The 26,734-nt window shown below is 41.6% G+C and overlaps 1 protein-coding gene across 3 annotated transcripts in view; it reads left to right on the top strand.

Moving 5' to 3' along the window:
- TPH2 (tryptophan hydroxylase 2) overlaps positions 1–26,734 on the top strand; it is an 89,621-nt gene that overhangs the window by 41,095 nt on the left and 21,792 nt on the right. For all 3 annotated transcript variants that reach the window (XM_025883195.2, XM_025883196.2, XM_025883197.2), the window contains exon 8: positions 10,803–10,929. In XM_025883195.2, the coding sequence (XP_025738980.1) occupies positions 10,803–10,929 (127 nt within the window). The remainder of the gene's footprint in view (positions 1–10,802; positions 10,930–26,734) is intronic.

Below are 26,734 nucleotides of genomic sequence, written 5' to 3'. Positions count from 1 at the left end.
AGCGAGAGGGAAGGAGGGAAAGAACCAGAGAGGGAGAGAGAGAAAGAGGGAAAGAAACTGTACTTTACATGGTGCTAAAGAAGTATATTTTCCCCCCTTTGGGTAACTAACCCTAAATATTGTCCCATTTAAAAGGCAGGGAAGCTCATGACCCTAGCTTTAACAGGAATGTCAGTCTGTGACATGTTCTAAATTGTATTTGAACTAATATTCAAAATATTGCATTAAGAAGTTCTATGAGATTGGCAACTTCTGCCAAGCACTGGTGCAGGTCCCCCAGGGGCGGCCATGTGGATGGGAGTGTCATCCATGTCTGGCATGAGTGGCTGCCCCTTCCCCAAGGAGGAGAGTGGACCAGAGAGGTAGCAACATCTCTGGATTTATCTCTCGAAGCTTCTTGCTGAAGTGGTGGTGATTCAACTTAGGAGGCGTACTGGGGAGATAAGCAAGTCGTAGGGAGGGGCCTGTCCCTCTCTCTCTGGTTTGGTCTCTGACATCAGGCTTCTGGTTTCCAGAAGGTGCTTTGGATTTTCAGATGTGGTATATATTCCACTCTCCCTAGTTCTGCTTTAAGTCCTTTGCCTTTTCTTCCCTGGGCACTTCCTTTGAGGGGATTTGTGGTCTCTATTCTTCATAGTTCCTAAAGACTTCTTGAATGTGTTTTTGGGGCGCCTGGGTGGCTCAGATGGTTGGGCGTCTGCCTTCGGCTCAGGTCATGATCCCAGGGTCCTGGGATCAAGTCCCGCATCGGGCTCCCTGCTCCTTGGGAGCCTGCTTCTCCCTCTGCTTCTCTCTCTCTCTCTCTCTGTCTCTCATGAATAAATAAATAAAATCTTAAAAAAAAAAAAAAAGACTTCTTGAATGTGTTTTGTGCAAGGTGGAGGCTGAGCACCTGCTAACTGAATTTGCCTACATGTACTCATGTATATGATTTTCAATGACCTCTATACCCAATGCCCAGTGGTATCTTAGAAATGCAGAGCCCTTTAATGAGAAATATAGTTCAAGACCTGGGGCCAAATTTTATGCTTTCCTCCAGAAGCTGTGTGGATTGACTGAAATCTCAGGAATGAAGAGGGGTAGGGCAAACAGACCCTATCTTCTAAGGCCTTAATCCTATATAATTTTCCTATATAATCTGGTCCTGTTCTTCTCAATATAAGCCAAATCTACTGTGATCTAGATTTCTGGACGGAGGTGACCAGATGCCTCATGGTTCTGCACTGGGAGTCCTTTGAAACTTAAACATTGCCCAGAGCCGTGGTGAAATACACATCCATAGCATAAGCTCTACCCCTTGTCTATTGCTCAGGGAGAAGCAACCAGGAATTTTAAATATAAACCTACATTCTTCGACATCAATTTTTTTGAGGTCAAGCCAGTACAATATCTGTCTTTCCAGAAGAACTCTTGCCAAAGTAATAATGCAATTCTGCACCAGGAATCACTTTAAACAATGTTTTAGTGAAAATATTTAAAAATATTCATTCTACTTTATTTTCAGATGTTGGGCTTAACATACTAGTAACAAAAATATACTTGGCACAACATATTATAAGCTTCTTCATTCAGGGAGTCCCTGATTCAGAACTGCATTGGGATGATCAATTATTCAGCACAGAGTGATGTGGGTATATCTTCTTCTGCTCTTTCCTGGTATGTCACTTTTCAAATCAAAGGGCAAACTTCCACCCTTAGGAAATAATTCATGACACTGTTGACTAATATTGCAGTTTCTATTGCCATAATACCACTGAATTCATTTGCATTAAGGAAATTCTTTCTTGTCCCAGTTGAACATTTTAGAGGCAATTAATGTTATCTTTAAATATAACTGTTTTAAAGTTTAAAAAAAGCTTTGCAGTCAGGTGATTTTTCTTATAATTGCTGCTGTGTTTCAATTTTACAAGAAAAATAAAAGTGAATTATTTCTGACAGTATTTTTCACATGTTTCTAAGTCAATGAATTTTATGCTTAGCCCTTGTTTATTAGAACAAAAACTGGCAGAAGATGTCATTTATTTTCTTTTCTTGTGGCTCAGACATTAATCCTCATTTGTTAAGTAATAATAGCAGCAGGTAAAGACATAGGTTTTGAAAAAATTTGAGAAAATTTGGCTGCCCTTCCCTTGATCTAACAGATGTCTCTCACTAGGTCTGTAATGAGAGGAAAAAGAGGATCTTTCCATTCTCAATGATCCCTCCTTGCTGCCGTGTGAGGGATTCTGGGCATGTGAACTTGTCTGACGTTAAGCCCTGACCGTCTCGGGTGTTTTTAATATCGTGGAAGGCCAGTCTGGGCAAGGTCTTACTGCGGCGCTGGGAAGAATGAACCAGAACTTTAGAGAGTTTAACCTTATTCCTATGAGCTCTGTTTAGCTTAAACTTGCTCTTTCCCAGAGGACACTGGAGCGCAGCCCTGAGCTCCCTGCCTGGCTTCCTCCGTGGCTTTTTATCATCGCTGCCTTTCAGGATTGCGGAGAAGCATCACCACTAGCGATTCTCAGAAAATGGCATGTTCTCAGAAGGCCGATCCCATCTGGCTTCCTTTTCTTGCACTTCAACCCAGAGTTCACACCCCCCAGCCTAGCAGCCATCTCTCCCCTCAGGAGAAGTTTGGTTTGGGCTCTACCCGGGCCAGTTAAGACATTAGATAGAGGCCCTAGGACCTGAAAGTATTGTCATCCCTTCTAGACTAACAGATCATTTCAACAACAGTATCGGTAGCAACAGAAGCAACAACAGTATTTTTCACTATTAACAACAAGTATGTATTTATTGACTATTATGGACGAGGCACTATTTTCAGTGTTGGATGTGGCTTGAACTCATTTAATACAACAGCCCTCTGAGGGGTTGTTGCTGTTATTATTCTGAGTTTATGGATGAGGAAACTGAGGCCCGGAAAGGTTAAGCAACTTGCCCAAGGTCACACAGCTGGTGGTAAGGGAGGAAGTCAGGATTTGAACTCAAGTAGTGGTGTCAGTGACTGTGAGATTAGCCACTATTCTATGTTAAAAGGTACCATTAAACAGGAAAATTCAAAACCCATTGTGTGAGAAGTTGAATAGCTTCTTTCTTGGTTTTTCTAATTTACAAACGTTAAGTAAGAGAGTCAACAGTAACACCCTTCCTTTAATTTGGTGGCCCCGCTTTGCCAGAAGACTAAGCAGTGTCTGTGTCTATTGGATGGTCTAGAGCTATGCAGGTTCCAGCTAGTCTTTGGGCTGCGCTACCAGTCTTTGTTAGACACCCACCCTCTCCTTTAATCTTCACAGAGCCAGAGCCTGCCCTATTTATCAAGAGGAGGCATCTCCTCTTTCACTGGGAAAAAGAAGATAGCTCCTCTCTACAGGGTAGAAATGCAGATAGGAGGCTGCTGTGTCCACGTCCTTAGGCAGAAGGACCCATGGGCTGCTTGCCCGAAATCCAGGCCCTGCTATCAGCTCTCAGCGTGACTGTCGGCAAGCCACTTAACCTCTCTGTGTGATGGATAATGAAATAATGCTTTGATCTTTGCAGAGAGGAAAAAAAAAAAACTTTACATAAATACCAAATAGGTCCACTCTTTCTTGATACCTCTTAAATTCATGAGGAGGCTGATGGGCCTCATAAAATTCCGGCCTAGTTACAAGGTCACGTATGTTCCTAGACTGGGACTCCCAAGTTTTCAGTCATAAAATTTTGTCTAGTTTTGTGAGGTGCCTAAAAGCAAAAATAACCCCTAAGACTTTTTACAGGGCCTTTTGTCTCAAGAGCTCCAAGCACTCTAACAATAGATAGTTTATGAAAAAAAAAAAAGCACTATACATTTTTTAAAACCTGTGCATTTTGATATCTAAGTGCCTGCTGGAGCTGTTTCTGTTCTTTTAGGCTGTTATCCACAGTGACTTGGGGTAAAGCTTTCATATATATATATATATATATATATATATGCTGGGCAGAGAATTACATCTATTGACAGGTACAGAAGCCACCACCAAAGAGAAGGAAAGAGGGATCTGACCTCTCTCACACGTGTTCTGTTGGCCTGGAAACATTCCACTCATTTTTATGAGGTAGGCAGGACTGTCACCATTTAACAGGTGGCAAATCCATAGTTCAAGGAAGTCAGGTAATTTCCCTATGGTCCCACAACTAGGAAATAGCAAAACCAAGACCTAGTCCAATGCCCCGATGCTACACCGGAAATTAGGAAAACTGTACTTGGGATGCACTTGGATTTACCTCTTTATGGAGCCATAGAGTCCCATCATCCCTGCTTTGTTTGGTTGAGTTAAAAACGACAGTTAAATTGAGCATCTATTATGTGCCAGGCACCCAAAGATGAACATGGCATGACATCTGTCTGGGAGGAGATTACTAGTTCTTGTTTAAGGGATAAAATATCTCCCCAAAGGGCAACCTTACTGAAGTACGATAGATGTTGGTGTAAGTATAATTTAATGTAATATGATGAATAATACATAATTTGTTGGGAACTGATGTTTTCAATGTGTTATTTTACTACATTGTTTAAGAACTCCATGAGATAGGGACTCACGTAATCTCCATTCCAAAGATGAGAAAAAAATACATCTGTGCTGTCCAATATGGTAGAGATGTGGCTATTTAAATTTATTAATTAAAGTCAAATTCACTATAAATTTAGTTTCTCAGTAGTGCTAGCCGCATTTCCAGTGTCCAGTAGTCACCTGTGCCAAGTGGCTACCAGACTGGACAATGCAGATATAGACTATTTCCATTGATGAAGAAAGTCCTATTGCACAGAACTGCTCTGAGTCATTTGCCTCTGCAGGAATGTGGGAAATGGACTTGGATCTGACTTCAGAGTGTAGACCTTTAACCATTCTGTTATAATGCATCCTTAATCTTTAGTGAAATTTGGGGAGGCAGCAGGGAAAGAATTAAAAATCTCTTATTTATTCCAGAAATAAGAAATATTTGAGATGATAGGGGACCTAGAAACCTAGCAACAGTTTCCCTTGCAGCCCTTTTATGGGACTTGTAAGAACTGGAAACTATGTCTCTCCCTGGACCAGGGAAGTTAGTACTTGCTGTTTGCCCTTTTATGGCACCATAAGGTGACTTTGCTAAGAGTTATTCTAGGATTATGTCTTATTTACTTTTAAGCGTCAGTTCTTAACATAGTGCTTGGTACAAAATAGGCATACCATAAACGCTTCTTGAACGAAATTTCAAAAAAGAACTATAATATCTTCTGTCAGTCTCGAAAGAATTGTAGTGAAGGAAAGTAACATTGGTGGCCTTCCTTAGGATTCCTAGGGGGAAAAAAGTAAAGAAGATTTCCTCCAGGGTGATATCCGAGTGCTCGGCTTCATAGGAAGAGGGCCACATATCTATTTATCTGCACGGCGATAGGGATAGAAGAGGGAGTGATCATAAGGGCTGCCTGAAATTTTATCTGGGCCAGATTTTACAGTATGCTATTTTAAATCTAAACCAAAAGAACTCTGTATATGGCTCCAAGGCAAGTGCTGAAGAAAAATTGCCTCAATACCAAATTAATTCCCGTTATCATCTCCTTGGTGCAGTGAAAACAAACTAAGTCACCCCCTTTTCCATGCGTCCTGGAGTGTTATCCCAGATTACTTGCACTCGCCTGCCAAATGTTGTGTGAAAGCTGAACAAAATACCCGATTTCGTCTCCCAGCTCATCCTCCTGCTGCTTTTCACCAGCGCGAACACCCCACCCCTCCATCTCATCTTGCTTTCCTTCTCTTCATGATTTAGCTACTGTGTTGGCTTCTGTGTCATTTAGAACAAACAAAACCTATAGAAATGTGATTTAAAAGACAGATGCACTGATTTGGGATGGGAAGCCAATGTTGGATGCTGGCTCACTGCTTCTTAAAGGCTTTAATTTACAGCAGAAATGAAAAGGAGTTGTTCAACGCGTAGCGTGAGGAGTCAACTTTGAAAACTGATAAGAGGAGAAAAATGCCAGACGCATTTTGGATGTGAACTTAACAACCAGGACCCTTATTTCCCCTCGGCAATATGATCGTGACTTTCTTAGAATGATCTAAGAATTCCCCAGAGGCATTTTGCCCAGGCCCTTTTGTGGGCCCATTCCGGCAGGCTTTAAAATCCTCCTAACATGGCTTATCAGAGAAGATGCCGATTTAGAGCAGCAAAAGTTTAGAGTCTGCGATCAACTCTAGCTTTTCTTTTTCTCTTTCTTTCTTTCTTTCTTTCTTTCTTTCTTTCTTTCTTTCTTTCTTTCTTTCTTTCTTTCTTTCTCTTTCTTCTTTCTTTCTTTCTTTTTTTTAAAAGGAGACATGATGTTTTACAGTGTTAACAGTTTTGAAAGGTCCTACATTTCCAGTGAACAGAGCGCTTTTGTGAAAAGCTTCTGAAAGCATTATTCAGGCGAAAATGCATCAAAGGGATGCGAGTTAAAAAGAGAAAAGTTTGTCGATGTGGAGATTGGAGGCAGCATGTGCTGACAGGTGCAATTATAGCCAAATAATTGAATCTTTTAAGAGAGATCTGGTGTGATAAGGCAACAGTTGTGGACTCACCTCGGAAACCTAGATACTCAGGGGTCCCGGCTGTGGATGACACAACCGACAGAGAGATCATGAACTACTTTATATGCCGGCCATAATAACCATTGCACTTTGTAAAATAGGGTGAAACCATGTGATTTCAGCCCAACAGAACCTGATTGATACAAAGGTTGGAGAAAAGACTCAGCCTTTTTCCTTCAGATTCCCAATAGTCTGGAGCCTCTTTCAGGCTCTGAGTCAGCTTCTAAATCCTTCGGTGTCATAGAAACTAAAGAAACTTTTCGAAGTTAAGTAATTTTAAACATCTTTAGTAACATTGAACATCTTTCATCGCTGTTTGGTTGAAGGTTTTCCAGGCACTTCGGTTTCTTTTGTCTACACCCCATGTCTAAGCCAAAGACACTGGGATGGAGTTTATTTCTGAGAACGTTGCACCAGTCATAAAAGATGATAACCTTGTTTCTGGTCTTGAAATATAGGTGCTTAAAGCTTTGGCTCAGTGAGAAGTGGGCTTACTGTCCATACTGCACACACACACACTTGCTCAGGAATCAGAGTGGCAGTTCTTCCTCAGGGTCTCTGTGGGGATGCAGGGACACAGAGCTGAGAAGACGGTGAGATGCAGCACTCATTTCTGCTTATAACAGGGTGTAGGGCATCCCTCACGTTCCATCGGTAATTCTGTTAGACATCTTACTTCAGGCTTTCATTCTTTTTTTTTTTAGATTTGCCTATTTATTTTAGAGAGAGAGAGCATGAGTGGGAATGCGGGAAGCGGTAGAGAAAGAGAGAGGAGAGAGAGAATCTCAAGTAAACTCCCTGCTGAGCGTGGAGCCAGACATGGGGCTTGATCTCACAACCCCAAGATCAAGATGTGAGCTGACATCAAGAGTCAGAAGCTTAACTGAGTGAGCCACCCAGGCACCCCCAGACTTTCATTCTTAATGAAACAGTATATTCTGCCATGTTGTATGATTTCATCCTTTCAAATTTATTTCTTTTATCCTCTTCTATGAATAGTTGGATTACTTTGTCATTGGAATGTTATTAAAGGTTCTTAAGTTGGCTGTGAGTTATCAGATAATGACGCCTTAACTTAAAATCTAGGTGATAGCTCCTTTTTTTATTACAGAGAATTGACTCCTTAATGTCTTTGGATCTTAGTATTTTCCTTCTTTTTTCCTTTTTAGCTGCCACCTCTTCACTTTTCCTTCCACCTGTATGTTTTTGAATTCCATTAGTACCTAGGTAGATAGAAGACTGTCTTCAGCAGCAGCCTTCTTCAAGGATTTAATAAGCTCAAAAGCAAATCCCGTATTGCACCCTGAATCAACTGTCATGGTAGCCCTGACCTGTCTCCTTCTCACATGATGAAGCACTTAGCACATGGCCTGGCTCATAGCAAGCATTCGATAATGTGTTGGTCACAATACTCGTTATTTTAGTTTCCACTTACCTATTTTATTTATGCTGCCTTCAGTTTTCCCCAAAGCTTGACATCTGGTCTAATTTTGGAATTATCGTTGTCATATATTCTGCCTGGATAGGAAGGGGTGCTTTAGTATTTGTATTATAGGCTACAATGGAGGTATTCAGATTTATCCATGGTGGGCCACTTGATCCTAATCCCAACATCAGTGCAGACTGTATGATCTTTTAAAAAACTGGTCACAGGAATGCATCGATAGGGTCTACTCCCAGCATAGGGGTATTAGATGCTTTAATTGAATCAAACGCATGGAGAGGAGTAATTAGCTACCTAGTGAACTTTCTATCACCACCTTTCATTATGCCCCAGTATTCTGATGTAATTTCAGTGGAATTAAATTTAGGCAGCTCAAAATTACAAAATCACGTTCGGCCTTTGTTTCAATTCCTTGCTGCTTGAAGCCTGCTAGGAGGGCTCCTAGCATCATCTGTTATGACAGTGGGTCTCCACCTTGGCTGTGTCTTATTAGCACCCTCGGAGCTCTTGAAACAATATAGATGCTCTGGTCTATCCCTGAGAGTTGGATTGAAATGGTTTTACATAAGACCTGGTCATTGGTATTTTTAGAAAGGCTTCTCAAGTAATTTAGAGGATTCAGCTCACTGAGTGGCAGGAAAAGAGACTTGCAACATACTGACTACATTTTCACTTGTGCTAACCAGCTTGGATAAACTGTCTCTCTACCATGTAAGCGGTGGCCCCTGACCTATCCCTTCCTACTTACTCCACATCTGTTAGATAAAACAACAGAGCAGGAAGAGTACAGGTTCAAGTCGGAAGAATTTGATTTCAAATCTTGTCTGTCTCTTATTAAGAGTGTGACCTTGGAAAGATGCTTAAATTTACTGCATTATAGTTTCCCCATCTATTAAGATTATTTATTTATTTATTTATTTGAGAGAGAGAGAGAATGAGAGATAGAGAGCACGAGAGGGAAGAGGGTCAGAGGGAGAAGCAGACTCCCCGCTGAGCAGGGAGCCTGATGCGGGACTCGATCCCGGGACTCCAGGATCATGACCTGAGCCGAAGGCAGTCGCTTAACCAACTGAGCCACCCAGGTGCCCTAGTTTCCCCATCTATCAAATGGGAATCATAAGGCTTCTTTGTAAGTGAAGATAAATTACTGATATGATATGGGAACATTTAGTATAGTACCCAGCACATAATAGGAGCTCAGAATATGTTCACGTTCTTTCTTTTTTCCCTTCTGTCTTTAATGTCTTTATAGGTAAAATGAAGGACTCATATAATATTTAAATTCTCCTTGTGCCCTAAAATCCAATGAGTCTGATTCTCTGCCTTAAGTAATATGGCTGGAGAGTAACAACCATATATTCTTTTCCACACATTCAGTTATGTGTAAAAAGAAAGCTATCGGCACACAGTTGACAGGGAATAAATTGGGAATTTCTTTTAGTATCCTGTCTCCATATTCTCATTCGGTTGCCTTTTCAACCTGATGTACCTGTGAAGTGGCTGGCCAAGGCTGGGGATGTGGTTTGAGTTGTGGGAACAAGATTTTTTGATTGAGTAGTGCTATCTGTTTTATGTGGGCATCAATCTTGTGCCTTTAACCACCATCGACTTGCTTCAAATGCATAACCACCCAATATACTTTGTACTTTTAATCATAGTGGCAGCACCTGGCATTTATATTCTAGCATCTATTTGAAGTGATACACTTGAGAGGAGCCCAGGTGAAGTTAGGAAACATCTTTCAAATACTACCTGGCTAATTCCTTTTTGCCAGGAGAATAAAATTTTGCAGCTTCTTGATCCATTCCTAGAGAACCATAGGGGGATTCATTTGACTATAGCTTGGGATCAGGGAACACTTTGTGATTCATGGCAATGGCTCAGGAAGGCATCTGCCTTGCTTCCCTGTGACATGTATCTGCCTTTGCCTGATCATTTGGCTCCAAACGGAAGCTCAGGCAAATGAGAGCAGATCTAAGCTTCTGTTCTTTTCTAGTTCAGGCGAACCAAAGCAGAGGACTGGGAAGGTTCTCCACTGGGCAGGTTCAAGGGAGTTGCTTGTGTTATAGGCAGATAACTCGTTGATGGGAAAAGCCACTTTTAGGATGACAATATGATCCTCTGCTGTGTCCTCATGTCTGCGAAGTGTAACATGGCAGTCTGTGCAACTTAAGGGTTAAAAGCAACAGTGTAGAAGTCACCATAAGCTGGATTCAAATTTTGGCTTTATCACCATGGCAAACTTTTTCTGTAGAGGGCCAGCTAGTAAATATTTTAGGCTCTGCGGGCCATATGGTCTTAGTCACAACTACTCAGCTCTGCAGTTTTAGTTAAAAAGAGCCATAGACAATACATAAATGAATGAGCTATGGCTGTGTTCCAATTAACTTTATTTATAAACGGGTGGTGGGCCAGATTTGTCCTGCGACTGTAGATTGCCCACCCCTGCTCTATCGGATTTTGTACTGTTAAGCTACTTTAATTCTCTAAGTTTCTCTTGAGGATTAAAAGGGATAGTGAATGTAATAAAACACCTACCATGTCGTTAGCATTTGAAAATAGTCATTGCTATTATTTATTACAAATATTGGATATCATATAATTGAAGATGCCATGAATTGTAAGGTGCATCTGGATTTCAGAGATGTTGAAAGGTGATTAAAAAAAAGCCTTAGACTTGATGAAATTTGGTCACAGCAATTAATTATAATACCAAGGTTATATTTATGATTTTAAATCTTGTTCTACCAGTGATAGTTTAAAGCCTTTCATATAATATTTTTTTACAATGTTTTTCTTGTCAGAGACACATGCCATGAACTCCTGGGACACGTTCCACTACTTGCGGATCCTAAGTTTGCTCAGTTTTCACAAGAAATAGGCCTGGCATCTCTGGGAGCATCAGATGAAGATGTTCAGAAACTAGCCACCGTGAGTTCATTTTCAATTTAAAACACTGTCCTATTTATGTCCATTTGTAAGGTAAAGTAAGCTTTAGAGTTATTGACTGTGAATTATAAGGCAAGTATTCTGGAGAGGGCATGGTGACTTCACTATTTCCCATGTTGTGTTCCTTTGAAACACAATGTGTTCTTAGCTTATTAACTATTAAAATATTTGTATTTTATCCTTCTTGTTCAAGGAGTGCCTAGATAGTAAATATATATATATATTTTAGGATTTTATTTATTCATTTGTCAGAGAGAGAGAGAGCGAGCACAAGCAGGGGTAGTGGCAGGCAGAGGGAGAAGCAGGCTTCTTGCTGAGCAAGGAGCCCAATGGAGGACTTGATCCCAGGACCCTGGGATCATGACCTGAGCCAAAGGCAGACACTTAACTGACTGAGCCACCTAGGTGTCCCTAGATAGTAAAATTTTAGGCTTGCAGGTCATAAGGTCTCTGTCACAACTACTCAGTTCAGTCACCATGGGGCAAAAGCAGCCGTGGACAACATGGAAATGAATATGAGTGTGGCTGTGTTCCAATAAAACTTTATTTATTAAAGCCGGCAGTGGGCCAGATTTGGCTTGTGTGCTGAAATTCGTTGACTCTTGTCAACAAAAATAAACACTAAACTAGTGTTTATTTTCTAGAGACATTAGGAATAGTAATATATGCATTTATGGAAAAGTAGGGGTTGTGCTTGAGATTATTTCTGATTAGTCAGTATGGATGTGGTCAGACACAATTTGATTCAGCAGTAAGAAGCTGAAGATAAGCAATTATTGTAAGTACAAAACCAGAAGATTTGATGACTACTATGTTCTCAACAAGGTTTTTCTCAAAACAAGCAATATGAGAGGAAAAGTGTCATGTTGGTGGCTTCTTTAAAATGCTCAAAGCCAAATCTAGCAAACTCATCTTCCTTACCTTAACCCCATTTCAAAGAGCCCAGGGTGAGAAAGAGCAGCTTTAGCCAACTCATTACAGGGGCAGTCCATCTGCCTAATGAACAAAGCTTCTAGAATCTTCTAGAATCTTAAGTTGTATGTATTTGACACAGATGCTCATTGATGGCATATTAGGCATGCAGGGATATTCTTCTCTCCCACAAAAAATAGGTGTTCTTTCTTTTTTGATTTTTAAAGATTTTATTTATTTATATGAAAGAAAGAGAGAGAGAGCATGCATGTGAGGGGGAGGGGCAGAAGCAGATTCCCTGCTGAGCAGGGAGCCCAACGTGGGGCTCAATCCTAGGACCCCGAGATTATGACCTGAGCCAAAGTCAGATGCTTAACCAACTGAGCCACCCAGGCACCCCTGTTCTAGATTTCTTTCTTTCTTTTTTTTTTTTTAAAGATTTTATTTATTTGACACAGAGAGACATAGCAAGAGAGGGAACACAAGTGGGGGGAGCGGGAGAGGGAGAAGCAGGCCTCCCGTGGAGCAGGGAGCCCAATGCGGGGCTCGATCCCAGGATGCCGGGATCGTGACCTGAGCCAAAGGCAGACGCTTAACGACTGAGCCACCCAGGCGCCCCTGTTCTAGATTTCTTAAGACACATAAGCCCTTTTCAGTTTATCTTTCCTAGTTTTCACAGAGATATAAGACATGAGAAAATATTTTCCTAATACAAGAGAAAGAGCAGTGCAAAAGCCATGCTGTTAGTGTCGGCATAGAGATGAATAGTTAGTGGGGTTAGTGGGGGCTCCGGGGAGCTCAGGAGAGCCTACAGCAGAAGGCAGATCCTCAGTTCTCACTCACAGCTGCCAGACCAGAGTGCAGGCCTTTGTGTTGCCAGATCTGCACATTTTTGAGAGAGAGACTGGAAATCTAGATTTCTAAATGAATTTAAATGATTTTTAAATTTTGGCTCATAAAAAACATGATGAGCTTAGGAAAATATATTTGTAGACTCAATTAGGATCTTGACTTCCAATTTGCAACCTCTGCCCGAGGGATTGTGTCTCATATATATTGGCTATCTATTACTGTATAATAAATAACTCCAAAACTTAGTGGCTGGAAACAGCAAACATTTATTATCTCATAGTTTCTGTGTTTGGGAATTTAAAAGAAACTTAGCTGAATGGTTCTGGCTCACGGACTCATCCTGTGGTTGCTGTCAAAATGTGAGCTGGTGGGGGTGCCTGGGTGGCCCAGTTGGTTAAGCATTTGCCTTTGGCTCAGGTCATGATCCCAGGGTCCTGGGATTGAGCCCCGCATCGAGCCCCGCATCGAGCCCCACATCGAGCCCTGCATCGGGCTCCTTGCTCAGTAGGGAGCCTGCTTCTCCCTCTGCCTGCCACTCCCCCTGCTTGTGCTTGCTTTCTCCCTCTCTCTCTCTCTGTGTCAAATAAATAAATAAAATCTTAAAAAAAAAAAGTTGTGGGCTGGGTCTGCAGTTGTCTGAAGATTTAGGAATCTTCTGCTAAGACAGTTCACTCATGTGGCTATTGGCAAATCACTTCCTCTAGAGCAAGTAATGAGGAGGTTGGAGGGGGGAGGAGAAGGAAAGAGTTTGAGGGGAGGAAGTTGTAATGACTTTTGCGATGTGATCACATGTTGTTCATGTCAGCCATATTGTGTTCATTAGAAGGGACTCACTCCAGCCCATACTCAGGGGAGGGAATTTAGTCTCCACCTTTTGAAGAAAGGAGTGTCAGAGTATTTGTAGACATATTTTAAAACCAGCACACCACTGAGTATCTGTTATTTAATTCTCAAACCTTGGCTCTGTCTTTAATCTCCACATTTGAGAACTTTTTCTGTGCCTTGCAACTTTCCCTTGCAACTTTCTGGGTTCAGTCTTTGACCCCCCTACAGCTTGTACTCTTCACCAGGGATGCACATCTTGCTTACTTATCTGACTCTGAACAGTCACAAACTGGGGTTCAACTCTGCCAGGTTCTGTGTGTGTTTGTGTGTGTCCAAAGAGAGGAGGAGAAGGAGTAAGGTAGGACGTCATGGCTATGAGTGTAGGCGGGTCCTAGCAAGTGATCTTACTCGTTTCTTAAAAGCAGTAACAAGAAAGTAATTTTATTGGCCCTTATTTTTATACTCCATCAAATGATAATTAATTAAGTCCATCATTCAAACTAACATTCACCAAGAATATAACATGGTCCTCACATTTGGGAAATTTATAGCCTCTATAGGTAAAACTAAGATTTTTCACAGGAGAGAAAGTTTGTGTGGAATCTTGAAAGACGACAAAGTCAGCCAAGTTGCAAAGGGAGGAAGGGGGACTGGAGAGACAGTTTCAGCCAGAATAAGAAATCTCTCTGGTTTGGGGGTCCAGCAGTGAATGCCTGTTCACCACTTTACAGGGCCATGCTGAAAAGGAGGATTGCCTTTTCTATTAGTTTTCTATCAGTACTATTAACAAATTATGGGTGACTTAAAACAACACAAATTTGTTATCTTACAGTTTCATAAGCTTAGAAGTCTGAGCTACAGTTAAGGTGTGAGCAGGGCTGTGTTCCTCTCTGGAGACCCCTCAGGAAGAATCTGTTTCTTTGCTTTGCCCAGCATCTACAGGCTGCCTGCATTCCTTGGCTCGTGGCCCTCTTCCTCTGTATTCAAACCACCAATGTTGCATCTCTCTGATTTTTCTTCCACCGTCACATCTCTCTTCACTGGCTATAGCTGGGAAAGGTTTTTTGCTTTTAAGGATTTATGTGATTAGATTGCCCCCCCCCCCGCCCTGGATAATTCACAATTACCTCCCCATTTCAAGGTCTGTATTCTTAACCATATCTGGAAAGAGAATATATTCTAGGGATGAGGTCAGGACATCTTCGGAGGGGGGCATTATTCTTTGTTTCTATTCTTACATTTGCAAGAAAGAACAAACACTTGTACCTTGAAACCTATTCTACTAGGACCAGTAAATTTGGAGTAAGAATAAGTTTTCTTTTGGAACTTACATTCCTTAGCATGATTCTAATACTGTTGGCTATGGATTGCCCTAGCTCCAACAGCCAAAAATGCTTCCATCTGTTAGAGATCATTAGGTCATTAATCATGTCTCTCTCTCTCATTTTTTTCATTGCCTTTTTCCTGGAATATACCGGCATCTCTGCAAAAACCAATCAACAGTTAGTCTTTAAATGGCTGAAGAGTCCTAGGTACCATGAGGTAGGAATAGGAAAAAGACAAAAAGGTAGTACTTGCATCAAGGAGCTCATGACCTTGTACACAAAAATACGGAAAACCCAGAGTCAGTGTCAGCCTGTTTTTTTTAAATTAAATTAATTAGTTAATTAATTTAGAGAGCACGAGCGGGGGAAGGCAGAGGGAGAGAGAAAGAATCTCAAGCAGCCTCTGAGTTGAGCATGGAGCTTGATGTGGGGCTCGATTCTGTGACCTTGAGATCATGACCTGAGCCAAAATCGAGAGTCAGATGTCCAACAAACAGCCACCCAGGCGCCCCCAGCTTTTATTAAGAGAGATATGCAGAAGTGGATTTAAGATGAATCTTACAAATGTGTTTGAGTTCTGAGTTCAGTGGTGGAGACTGGGATTCAGAATTGGGAGCAGGGGCCAGCAGACAGGTTCATTTGTATGGAAGAAGTAACCGGTGACAGGTTAAGGAGGATCAAGTGTCCCCCAAGGGAGCCAACCTGCCTGGAATCTTGCAGTAGCTTTGACAGTTAAAACAAACAAACAAACAAACAAACAAACAAACAAACAAAACAAACCCAAGAGAGTATAAACTTGCAAAAGACCTTAACACAAAAGATTTGGAATCTCTTCTAAATGCAGTGGAGAGTTTGGGGGCACTTACCATGGTTTTGCCTGATCCACTCTTTCCTCTTTCCCCCATATGGTATGGGCAGCCCCCACCCCAACTTCCTTGGATTTCCTGCCTCTCACAAACCTTGCAGTTCCAGTTCCTCTAGTTCCTTCCAGTTTTATAGACTGCCCATTTACTTTGAAAGTGTTTCGCAGACTGAAGAGAAATTTGGAAAGCTTTTTCTGTGTGATGTGGAGAGTATGGGGGAGAGATTCACAGTGCCAGGAGGCTAGGGAGATTTTCCCTGAAATGCTCCTAAAACTGCTCTTGACTTCTGAAACCACATCCCATCTATCAGTGAAAAACAAAGTGAACGGAAAACTCCTGGAAGGTGGTTTTGAAAGAAAACATGGATTCCAACCAGGCAATTGCCAAGTAAACCCTGGAATAAATAGCCTATTGGATAACTGCCATATTATTGATGGTCATATTAATGACCCTCAAGCCATACACTGTAGCTAAAAGCCCAATTTAATGACCCAGGTACAAAGACTAAGAGATTAAGGGCTAACTAAGGCCTTACTGGGGGGTGTGGAAAGTCCAGTGGTGGGGGGGGGGATAGTGGGGGCTGGCAAGGCCTCGTAGCTGTCCAGAGGAGAAATGGAGGTGTTATTAGCTGATTTCCTTGAAGTTGTTCCCATTAAGTCCCCTGAAGAAGTACCGGAGTAAAATGAGAGATGAGATGTACCAAATGAGAAAAATCCATAGAGAGGACAAATGGAAAACCACGGAAATCACTATTTATGTGGCACAATGAGACAGGCCAAATTATTCTTTTCCTCTAGGTGAGATTTATGTTATTAATGACTCTGTTTATGTAGTGCCTGCTTTTCCTTGTTTAGTGAATTTAAGCACTTATGAAACAGAGTCACGCGTGTAAAGGCAGACCCTTAAGAACTTTCTCTGATGTGCTGTCAACAAGTCCATCCAAGGAAGAAAGCAACGTCCACTAGGATGAATTGGCCCCACTACACTGTTTTGTCCAGAGCCACTTTTGGACTCCTGGGTCTGATTTCAGAGGGACCAGGCTACTGCCTATAGCAAGAGTGCCTCTTCTTGCTATATTTCTGCATGATATTTATTTTGACATTTCAATAATGCTCAGTGTTGAGAATGAAGCTATCTCTGCTGTTTATGTGGGCAGTGGCTTCTATGCTCGGAGAACCGTTTAAATGAAACTCTTTTGTATCTGAAGAAATTGATGATGATGTGTGGTAAATGTATTTCAAATGCATCGTTACACGTGTAAATAATTTGCCCTCTGGTGGATAATGAAGAAGGCCACCGGTTTTGGCAGCTGTACACTTTTTATACCCGTCATAGTCGTCCGGGGTCTGCGCATGATAGATAGGCAAAAATATTCCCAATAAGGGCTGCTTCGAGTGTGCTGATTCTGAGGCGAGCCATTTCCCACTGTAGTGCTGGCTTAAGTGGATTTAATAGATTAGTGCCTTCTTTAAGGGATGTAAACTTAAATGCCTTCAGGGGCCACCTAGGTAACAAATGTGTGAAACAGCATGATAAACGACAATAAGGAGTGTAGGAGCCTATGGAGACCGGGAGAATACATATTACACCTAAAGGCCTTCAGATCCAAAAATTAAAATGAAACAAAATGTTCTTTGGCTACACACCATGTCTGCAAGCTGAAACAGAACTACAGGCTCTCAGTTGCCAGCCCTTGTATCTGAAGTGAGATTATACATTAGACCTACCCTCCTTGTGGGTAGGTCTTCATCTCTCTGTCAGAGTGGATGTTCTTAATTACTGTTTGCGGACAAGAAGGGGTGGCTATTGGGGTGTTCACTAGAGATAAGTGTCCTGTCTCTGTCAAGAGATGACTGGGTTTGAATGAAACCATAAACAGTTACAAGCATGATGGTCATGCATGTGTGCTGAGCACGTGTCAAAGGTTTATTTAACTCGTTAATGAGGGAAAAGCAGGATGGTAAATTGAGGGGCTGAGACCACGTCGTCCCTGAAAGAGAATTCTGGAATAAGGTGTAAAATGTTTTATGTTGTACAGGGCAGCACCCCCATAAACCTTGAGGGTGTCTTTCTTACCAGGCAAGAAACATTTGCGTGTTTAATAGAGAAAAATAACTTGCCATTTTTCCATCTTCATGAGTGAACATCTAGCTTCACGACATCTGGGCCCCGATGAGCAGTAAACGGGAAGTCAGAAAAAGGTTATATTCCCTAGATCAATGCTGCTCAAACCATAATGCCTATAAAATAACCTAGGGATCTTGCAAAAAGGCAGATTCTGATCAAGTAGGTCTGGAAAGGGGCCTGAGATCTGGCATTTCTGATAAGATCCCCGGTAATGACGATGCTGCTAGTCCAAGAGAATCAGCTGACCTGCTAGACAGGTGGGCTTTTTAGACAATGCTTGAGTCTGTCTTTCAAAAGGCACATGGTGGGTGCCTGGGTGGCTCAGTTGGTTAAGCGACTGCCTTCGGCTCAGGTCATGATCCTGGAGTCCCGGGATCGAGGCCCGCATCGGGCTCCCTGCTCGGCAGGGAGTCTGCTTCTCCCTCTGACCCTCTTCCCTCTCGTGCTCTCTGTCTCTCATTCTCTCTCCCGCAAATAAATAAATAAAATCTTAAAAAAAAAAAAAGGCACATGGTAATCTTCTGGTCCTATTTCCATATTTTGATACTTTTTCTGCAAATTAGATTCATAGGGTCTTGGCAGATAAATATTGTGTGGTAGGAGATGAGTTCATTTAAGACTTAGTCTGGCCCTAAAGATGGACGCTGCATCAGTGAGCGCCATGTCATTGGTTCCATTTTGAGTGTCTGCTCTCAAACTCTCCTGCTGCCTGCCCTTTGGCCATATGACTTATTTTATTCAATTTTATGGGAATGCACAAACAGCAACTTGTTGATGAAGTAAATTTAGGAACCAGTCCTAGAAAAATATGGATTTCCCTTCCCTCCAAATGTTGGGCAATGTACAGGGGTGCTTTCACCCAACGGTGCATCCCGTCCTACCGTGCGTCCCATCCTACCATGCAGATGGCTTCAATTCAGTCTATTCATTTCTCACATCATAAAGGCATTTGAAACAGACAAAGCTGTGCATCATTTGTGGAGAAAGCAATCAGTATGAATACACCACAGATGTTTCCAAGCAGAATCAATCGGCCTCTGGCCTAGTTGGCATTTTCTCTCTACAGAGAGTTTTGGGTCATTCTTTCAGTTCTGCTGACTCTGAAACATGTTTACCTTCACTTTATGATTGAAGGTTTCTGTCACTGGGTCTTGGAAAGCTGATGAGCGAAGAGGCTTGACCAAGGGTAATAAAAAAATGAAGCAGTCTTTCCCAGGATGTGTTCCGAGAACATTGGTCTCATGAAATGCTATTATGAGTTCTAGAAAAGAAGGGATCGATGGGCAAATATGTTTGGGAAACATTGAGTAAAATAAAGAAAACAGCTTTGTTTGTAAAGTGTAGGACTTTTCAGAGACTTTAATGTGGTAATGTGCAGGGTGAAATCTCCACAGGTAATAAGAAATTATTTCTCCAAACTTACCATGTTTCATCCATTTTAAGATGTCACTGGTTATAAAATATACCTTTAATTTAATAGCTTTTTTTTAAAGGGGGAAAAGGATTTAGTTAGCAGTTTTTGACATTGTAAGATGAAGCTCCATTTTGGACATGTTAAAATGTGCAAACAGTGAACTTGAGAATTAAGGAAATACATTATATGGTTGCTGAGGTCTCTTTTTATGGAATGCATATCAGCATCGTAAGCTTTTAATATTCCAAGGAACACAGTTTAGGAGATACAAGTCTAGAATGATTTTTGAAAGGGTAGAATTCATTGTGAGCAGAGAACCGGTCACCAGCTTAATTTTTTTTTTCTTTTCAGAGTAGGATTGTCAGGAAATTAATAATATAAAGTTCTGTTTGTATTTTATCAAAAGAAACAACTTATTTGTTCCAAGTAAAAGAGTTTGCATTGACTGGGGCTTTTGATGGTCATGAATCAAGTGTGTTTGAATTTCCAGTTATAACCAGGACTTTCTCACGCTGAGAGTGGTAATGAAATGTACACTCAGTCTTAAACTAATAATCGACCATAATTCACACTGGAAGTGTACTTGTAAAGGTAACCTTAGTTTATGAATTGCTAATTAATATTTTCCTGCCTGCGGAAGGACATTAGCTTGTTTCCCTGTATCTCGTCTTTGCCTACCTGGCTGAGAGGGGGAAACTTACGTATGCTTTTAAGAGACTTACGCCCAGCTCTAGTTCTTTCTGAAGATGGATGACTTTAAAAATGACCATTTCAGTATCTCTACAGAAAGCTGGAAATAAGCCCCAGGCTTATTTATTCCATGTAGAGTCTTTGAATTAGTTCAGCTGTTTGGATCATTTGATACAAAGCTGACAAAAAGCTGGAAGGAATGCACTTTTATACATTCTTAATTGAGATGTTTGGGCAGATGATCAGTGTGTGCGCTATTTCTAAGAGTAACTTAATTAAAAGTTAATAGTATCTATTCCAACTCATTACTTTCACTTTCATGTTTTTTTGCATATAGAAAAATTGTAGCACCTTGTAGGAACGCTGTATTTTTTCAGCTAGCCCCATAAAGCTTAACTTTTTGAGTGTTTCCCCTTAGTGTTCTTTTGCCTGGGCGCACTTCCTTCTGACTTTAGCTCTCTTCTGGGAACTTTGATGTTGGAGCTAAGGCCATTTTCTCTCTGTGTATGTTTCACTCATGCATCCTTGCCATTATGAGGGCATTGCCATCTATTTGTATTATGATGAGGACACCATCATAATTCGGAATTAAAAAGTGAGCTCTACATTGCTCACGATGGGTAAAAACAAATAGATTTGCAATTCAGAATAGTTGTATATTTTTGCAACCCACATCTCTTTGTCATTTAAAACTGTATCCTAGGGGCTTCAGCGAGCCCTCGTCTAACTGCAGATGAGGGGGAAACAAGCCCAACAACCTGCTTTAGATATTTGGAGACTCAGACACATAGAGCTGCTTTGGTAGCAGTTCATTCTGTTTGTGTGCTGAGTGAGCTCTGTGCCCACTTAATTTTATCTGTGCAGGAGCGCCACGAGCCAACAGTTGGAGTCTCTCAGCACTTGATGAAACTGCTTTTGGGGTGTCTGATGGACAGTATGTGGTGTGGTGCAATGTGATGGAAAGGGCCTGAACCCAAAGTTAGTCTCTGTGGGGCTTGAGTGCCAGCCTTTTTTTTTTTTTTTTTCTTTTTCCAGCTTTATTGAGGTATGATTGACGTATAACACTGTGGAAGTTTAAGGTGTATAGTGTACTGATTTGATATACTTATATATCACAATCTGAGTGAGTAGTTAGCTAAGACGGGCAGCATGTCACATAATTACCATCTCTTTTTTGTGATGCTATATTCGCTTAGCGACTTCCAAGTATGTAATACACTATCATTAACTCTAATCTTCATGCTGGACATTAAGATCCCCAGAACTTCTTCATCTTATATTTGGAGGTCTGTACCATTTGGCCAATCCCTCCTCCTATCCCTTGCTCCTTAGCCCCTGGTAACCACCATTCTAGTCTCTGTTTCTATGAGTTTGGTTTTTTTATATCCTATATATAAGTGAGATCTTATAGTATTTGTCTTTCTTTGTCTGACTTATTTCACTTGGCATAATGCCCTCCAGGTCCATTCTTGTTGCAAATGGCAGAATTTTCTTCTTCCTCAGGGCTGAATCACGTTCCGTTGAATACCACATCTCTGGACATTTATCCATTGACGGGCACTTAGGTTGTTTCTGTATCTGGGCTATTTTGAATAACGCTGCAGTAAGTATGGTAGCATAGATATCTTTTTTAATAGCCTGTTTTCATTCCTTTTGGATATATATTCAGAAGTGGGACTGTTAAATCATACAGTAGCTCTATTTTTAACTTTTTGAGGGAAACTCCATACTACTTTCCATAACGGCTGTACCAATTTATATTCCTACTAACAGGGCAAAAAAGTCCCCTTGTCTTCACCTTCCTGCCAACATTTGTTCTCTCTTGTCTTCTTGATATGAGTACCAGCTTGGTTACTTCCTAAACTTGTATCCCGGGACAAATTACCTCACCACTGGGTGCCTCCAATGTCTTCTTTAAATGGGGCATATTCTCCTACCACCTGATAATGAATGAGGAGCAAATGAAATGAAATACTTCTGTGATGTATATGCCACGCCGTTATCTACATCATACTCAGATATGGTTGTTCTCGATCTTGCCATTACCCAAGAAATCCTACTGCACCAAAGGTTCTGTATTATTGATTTCCTAATTTTAGAGTCATTTTAAGGCCCTGAATCCTCTAGCTCTTCATCTAGAGATAACGTCTTCCTGTGATTCAAAAGCCCTGACATTGAGCCCTTCTTACTTTTTCTCCTCAAAGTAAGCTAGCATGCATTCATCAAGCACAGAAGATTTCTACAGTCATTTTAATTTCCATAAAGATGTACAAAAGAGGGAGTTTTCCGGTTTAACTACAATGGAATAGGCTCTCAAAATCTTAGACTTGTATTAACAGAAATTTCTGTGGTGTAATTCCATTTCTAGCAAAAGCAGGGAGAAGATGGTTGGGATTTTTTTTTTTTTTTAATGAGCTAGAATAGCAGAGGTAATATTATATTGAACTATAGGAATTTAATTACCCCATTCCACAAATGTAGTTTTCAAATAAAGGAGTCAAAAGGATTTTCAAAGCTATTCTTCTGAGCTGTGATATAAAAACCCAGAATGCATTTAGTAGATGTAAAATGTATTACTGTACATTATGAGCCACCACAATGAATGGAAACACAATAAGAAACGCGACACGAGATTGAACACACGGTGATTAAAAATCTCTTTGTTCCCCTTGTAGAAATATTGTAATTTGCTTAGAGTTTTATATGCTTGTCACTGTAAAGATGGGCATTTCTGGAGTATTTCCGATGGGTGGATTGCATATGGGGAGAGAATGGAAATGCTGTCATTTGAGGGCTGAAATCCGCAGTGGATGTAAGAAATGCTAGGAGAATAGAGGGGAATAAATCACCCATGGGCTTCATCACTCTTTTCAGGGTCTGCCAGTCTGTCCTTTATGGTGTCCATAAACAATCATTCCCTTGGTGATGAAGGAGAGTGCTGAGGCAGGGTGACTTGGGGACTCCTTTACTGAAAAGTGTTTACCAAAACTCTTTGTTTCCCCTCCGTATGACAAAAGTGACGTATATTCACTGTAGGGAAAAAAATGTAAAAAATGGATAAGGAAGGAAAAAAATCTAAAGATCATTTGTAATATCAGAGCAGGGATCACCGCTGTTAACGTTTGGTATATAGCCTTCTTGTTCTTCTGAAGTTATTTTGCCACATCAAATAAGAACTTCGTAAAGGGAGTCCTGGCTTTGGAAAAAGGAGCAGTTAGGTGTTCCTCCATTTATCAAACACCTGTGCTGTCAGGAGAGACTGTATCTTTTACATCTCCAGAAGCAAGAATAAATTGGAAGTACTCTGGAAATATGGGGCTTATGACTTTTCACTCAGGTAAGTTGCAGAGTGTTTCAGTGAACATCCTATGTAGCTAATGAGCTTTGTTTGCTTCTCCTTTTTCTTTTATGTCGGAGAAAAAAGCAGGTGCTACTTTTTAATTAAAAATTGGTTTCCCTCCATATTTTAATCTTCCATTTTCTGTCTTTGCATTAGATTGTCCCTCTCAGTGAGGGCTACTTTTATCTAATCCATATTCATCCCTCCTATTCTCTTTTTGTGTAAAGTCATCAATATCCTTCCCCATAGCACTTCCCACATCCCTCCTTCTCAGAGAAGCATTCTGGTAGGGAGTAAAAGGGAAAGCTGGAATAAAATAGAGTGCGCCCACCCCGTACAGCACTATGTGGTTTTCCTTGAGCCAGTGCGCCTTAGGGACCTGCTAGCGAGGCCGTCCCTGAGTGCATAATTCAGAGTGCAGACTTTAGGGTCAGATTACCTGGGTTCACAGCCAGGCTCCAACACTGATTTGCTGGGCAATGTTGGATAAGTTAATTAACTTCTCTGTGCCCTGGTTTCTTCATGTTTAAAGTGAGAATAGTAATACAATTGAGTCTTGCAGAGCTGTTGAGGACTAATGCATTGTAAAGCTGCTGTAGCCCAGTGCCCGTTCGATACCTGCTAGCTAGCATATTCGACGTGACCGTACACTTAGGTATCAAGGTGGCCATATCAGTAAGACTCAAGGGCAGGAAGGACCCCCATGTGACCTTGAGTAGTTCTCTACCTTTAACAACTCAGGTTTTCCCTTCCAAAATGCCGACTATGCCCTTTATTTTACAAAGGGGTTTTGGATGGAGGCAGCATGCTGCTTTGCAATGTAAAGCATTTTAACCATAAATAATAAAGGTAAGTCCTCCCTTGAAAGATGTCAAGTTTCTCTCTGGAGATGGAGGAGGCCTCCCCAGAGTTAACAGCACACCCGCCCCGAGTGAACACCGAGAAAGGCAAGTTGCAGGAAACAGCTTCAGAGAGAACAGATGAATAAATATTGTTTGTGCCGATGAGAGCACTTGAACTACGAATTCCGGACTAAATTTTGCAAGCAGATAAGGAGTGATGCTGTTCATTGATACATGCGACACTCCCTTAATAACTAAAGAAAGCAATAAACTGGGGGTTTCACGTCTCAGCTGCTCCTCCTGATGAGTTCAAATTTCTTAGAATTCAAGCCAGGTGTTTGCAGTTTGGCTGTTTTGGCTGTAAGATGGTTGCGTTAACATGAAAGTATGCAAAGAAGCTATTGGAAGAGTTCCAGATGTTGTTTGCTCTACTTTGGATGCATTTTGGATGTGTCTCTGTGTTTGTACACAGGGGTCCTATGTCAGTGTCTAACTAGCAAGGTTTAAAAGTTCTCTGTAATAAAACATGGGAAGATACCGTAAAATGGCATACTTTAGAAACATGTAAATGTTCGGCGCTCACAAAAACTTTTTTTGGGCTGTTCACGTTTTCCTCCCTCAACTCTAATGAAGAAGACTTAGTTCTTCCACGATAAAAGCCAAAGCTATAATTGGTGAGGAAATACACACTGGATCCCGCTTCTTCGCAAAGGTGTTTTTTTTTTTTTTAACAAAGGCGTGACCTTGCTGTATCCCTATTAAACATCTTTTCCACAACTCTGACAGAATCAGTTGTGGCCTGTTCATTTACTTATTCAGTAAACATTTACTGAACATCTATTACGTGTCAGGCAGTGGGGATTCAGCTATGAAGCAGGCAGACATGGTCCTGTTCCTTGGGGACTTAGAATCTAGCGAGGGATGCACAGAAGTGAACAGGGATTTAAATACAACTTGCTAAATTCAAAGAGAGGGAAAGGAGGGCACTTACGTCAGGTTGAGGATGATCAGAGGTGGTTTCTGGGGGGAAGACTTTCTCAGCAGTCAGATAATTTTTTATTTGCTGTTATATATGCTTACTGATGGAAGAGATGTTAGGACTTTAGGAAACTTTTGCTTCTCAGTGGATAGTCTGCATATCAGAAAGCTCCTCTGATTTTCAGGAACTGTTGACCCGTAATTAAGCCCACAGTTGTCGACCCGGAAGGTAATTTCTCTGTAGAATCGGAGCCCCAAGATGGGATGGATCAGCCATGAAGACATCTGTGGTCTTCATCGCCTCAGAACAGGGAACCTTCCTCTGAGTTACAGCTCTTGCATTGCTTGAGCATTTGACCTGTGTTTCTTCATTTGAGTCTCACAATAGCGCTTCAGGATGGGCGGGGCTCCTATTATCATCCCGGAACGCAGTCCCTGGTGTCTACAGGGTGTTGTGCATACAATTGGTGCTCAATAAAAATTTGGTGAGGAAAGGAACCCCCATTATATAGATGAATAAAGGGAGGTTCAGATAACTGAAATGACTTGTCCAAGACCATGCAGTAAAATAGAGGCGGGTCTGAGCGCTGAGATTTTCTGAGTCCTGATCTAGTGCACCAGACCATTTCTCAGGAGTTTAGGATGTCAGAGCAAGGTGTGACCAGGTGAGGCAGCAGAGACATGTGCTTGGTGTCCTGGAGGCAAGTTATTGTTGCAGAAGCAGGATTCAGGCTAATGTGGGGTGGTGGGGATGGGGGTGGTGCTGGGGAGGGGAGGGATGGGGGCAGGGAGTGGGGGGGAATATATATATAGCCTACACTTTGCTTAAATTTAAAAAGTGGTGTGTATTTACACATCAGAGGCTAGCCCATGAGCATCTGGATTCCTAGCTTCTCTTAAAAAGACCGGTGTCTCTGGGACTCAGACTGCTTTTACCCAAGGAGACAATTGGCCAGAGTGGGGTTGCTGTTCTATTAGAACGGGTACATGGTCCTGAATTGAGAAGTAAAATTTCATCTCTAGTCACCTGCCTGTCCCCCCCTTGTGATTAGGGGAATCTGTTGACTAGAGGAAGGGAGAGGGAACAGAGGGACTGGTGCTCTGGGCACGATGCATTTTATTTCCTCACCTAATTTATTATAGTCTCAGGTCTCCTGAGCTGGACTATTAGCAGTGCTGTTTCCCACTTGCAAGACTCAGAAGGTATGGCTTCCTTTAATGAGTAGTTACGAGTGCCCTCTCTTCACTGTCTCCCGACAGGCGTGCGCTGGTTCCTTGTCTGATTCTGGGGCCACTGAGGAGTTGAAGGCACTTACCCCAGGGCAAGCCATGGAAGGATGGCTGCAGGCAAGCTAGACAGCTTTCCTGGCATATGCCAGGCCCAACTCTTAGGAACATCAATTCTGGGGGTCTGCAGCGTTCAGTCGCTGACAAGAGGGGGCTAACTGTGTGATATCGTGCCAACATCATCGACTTGGGGGGTTGGGCACAACCGATTCCAATCCAGCTTTATCACTCCACACTTGCCCAAGTTATTGAGCCTAAGTGTCAGTTTCCCCAGCTGTAAAATGGTGGATTTAACACTGGCAAATAGTAAGAATTCAATAAATGTTAGTTGT

The sequence above is a fragment of the Callorhinus ursinus genome, unplaced genomic scaffold, assembly GCF_003265705.2.
Source record: "Callorhinus ursinus isolate GAN/ISIS: 27379988/994484 unplaced genomic scaffold, GSC_fseal_2.0 scaffold14, whole genome shotgun sequence".
NCBI classification, from domain to species: Eukaryota; Metazoa; Chordata; class Mammalia; order Carnivora; family Otariidae; genus Callorhinus; species Callorhinus ursinus.
Note: the sequence above shows the minus strand (reverse complement) of the source record. Positions and strands in the feature narration are given on the sequence as shown.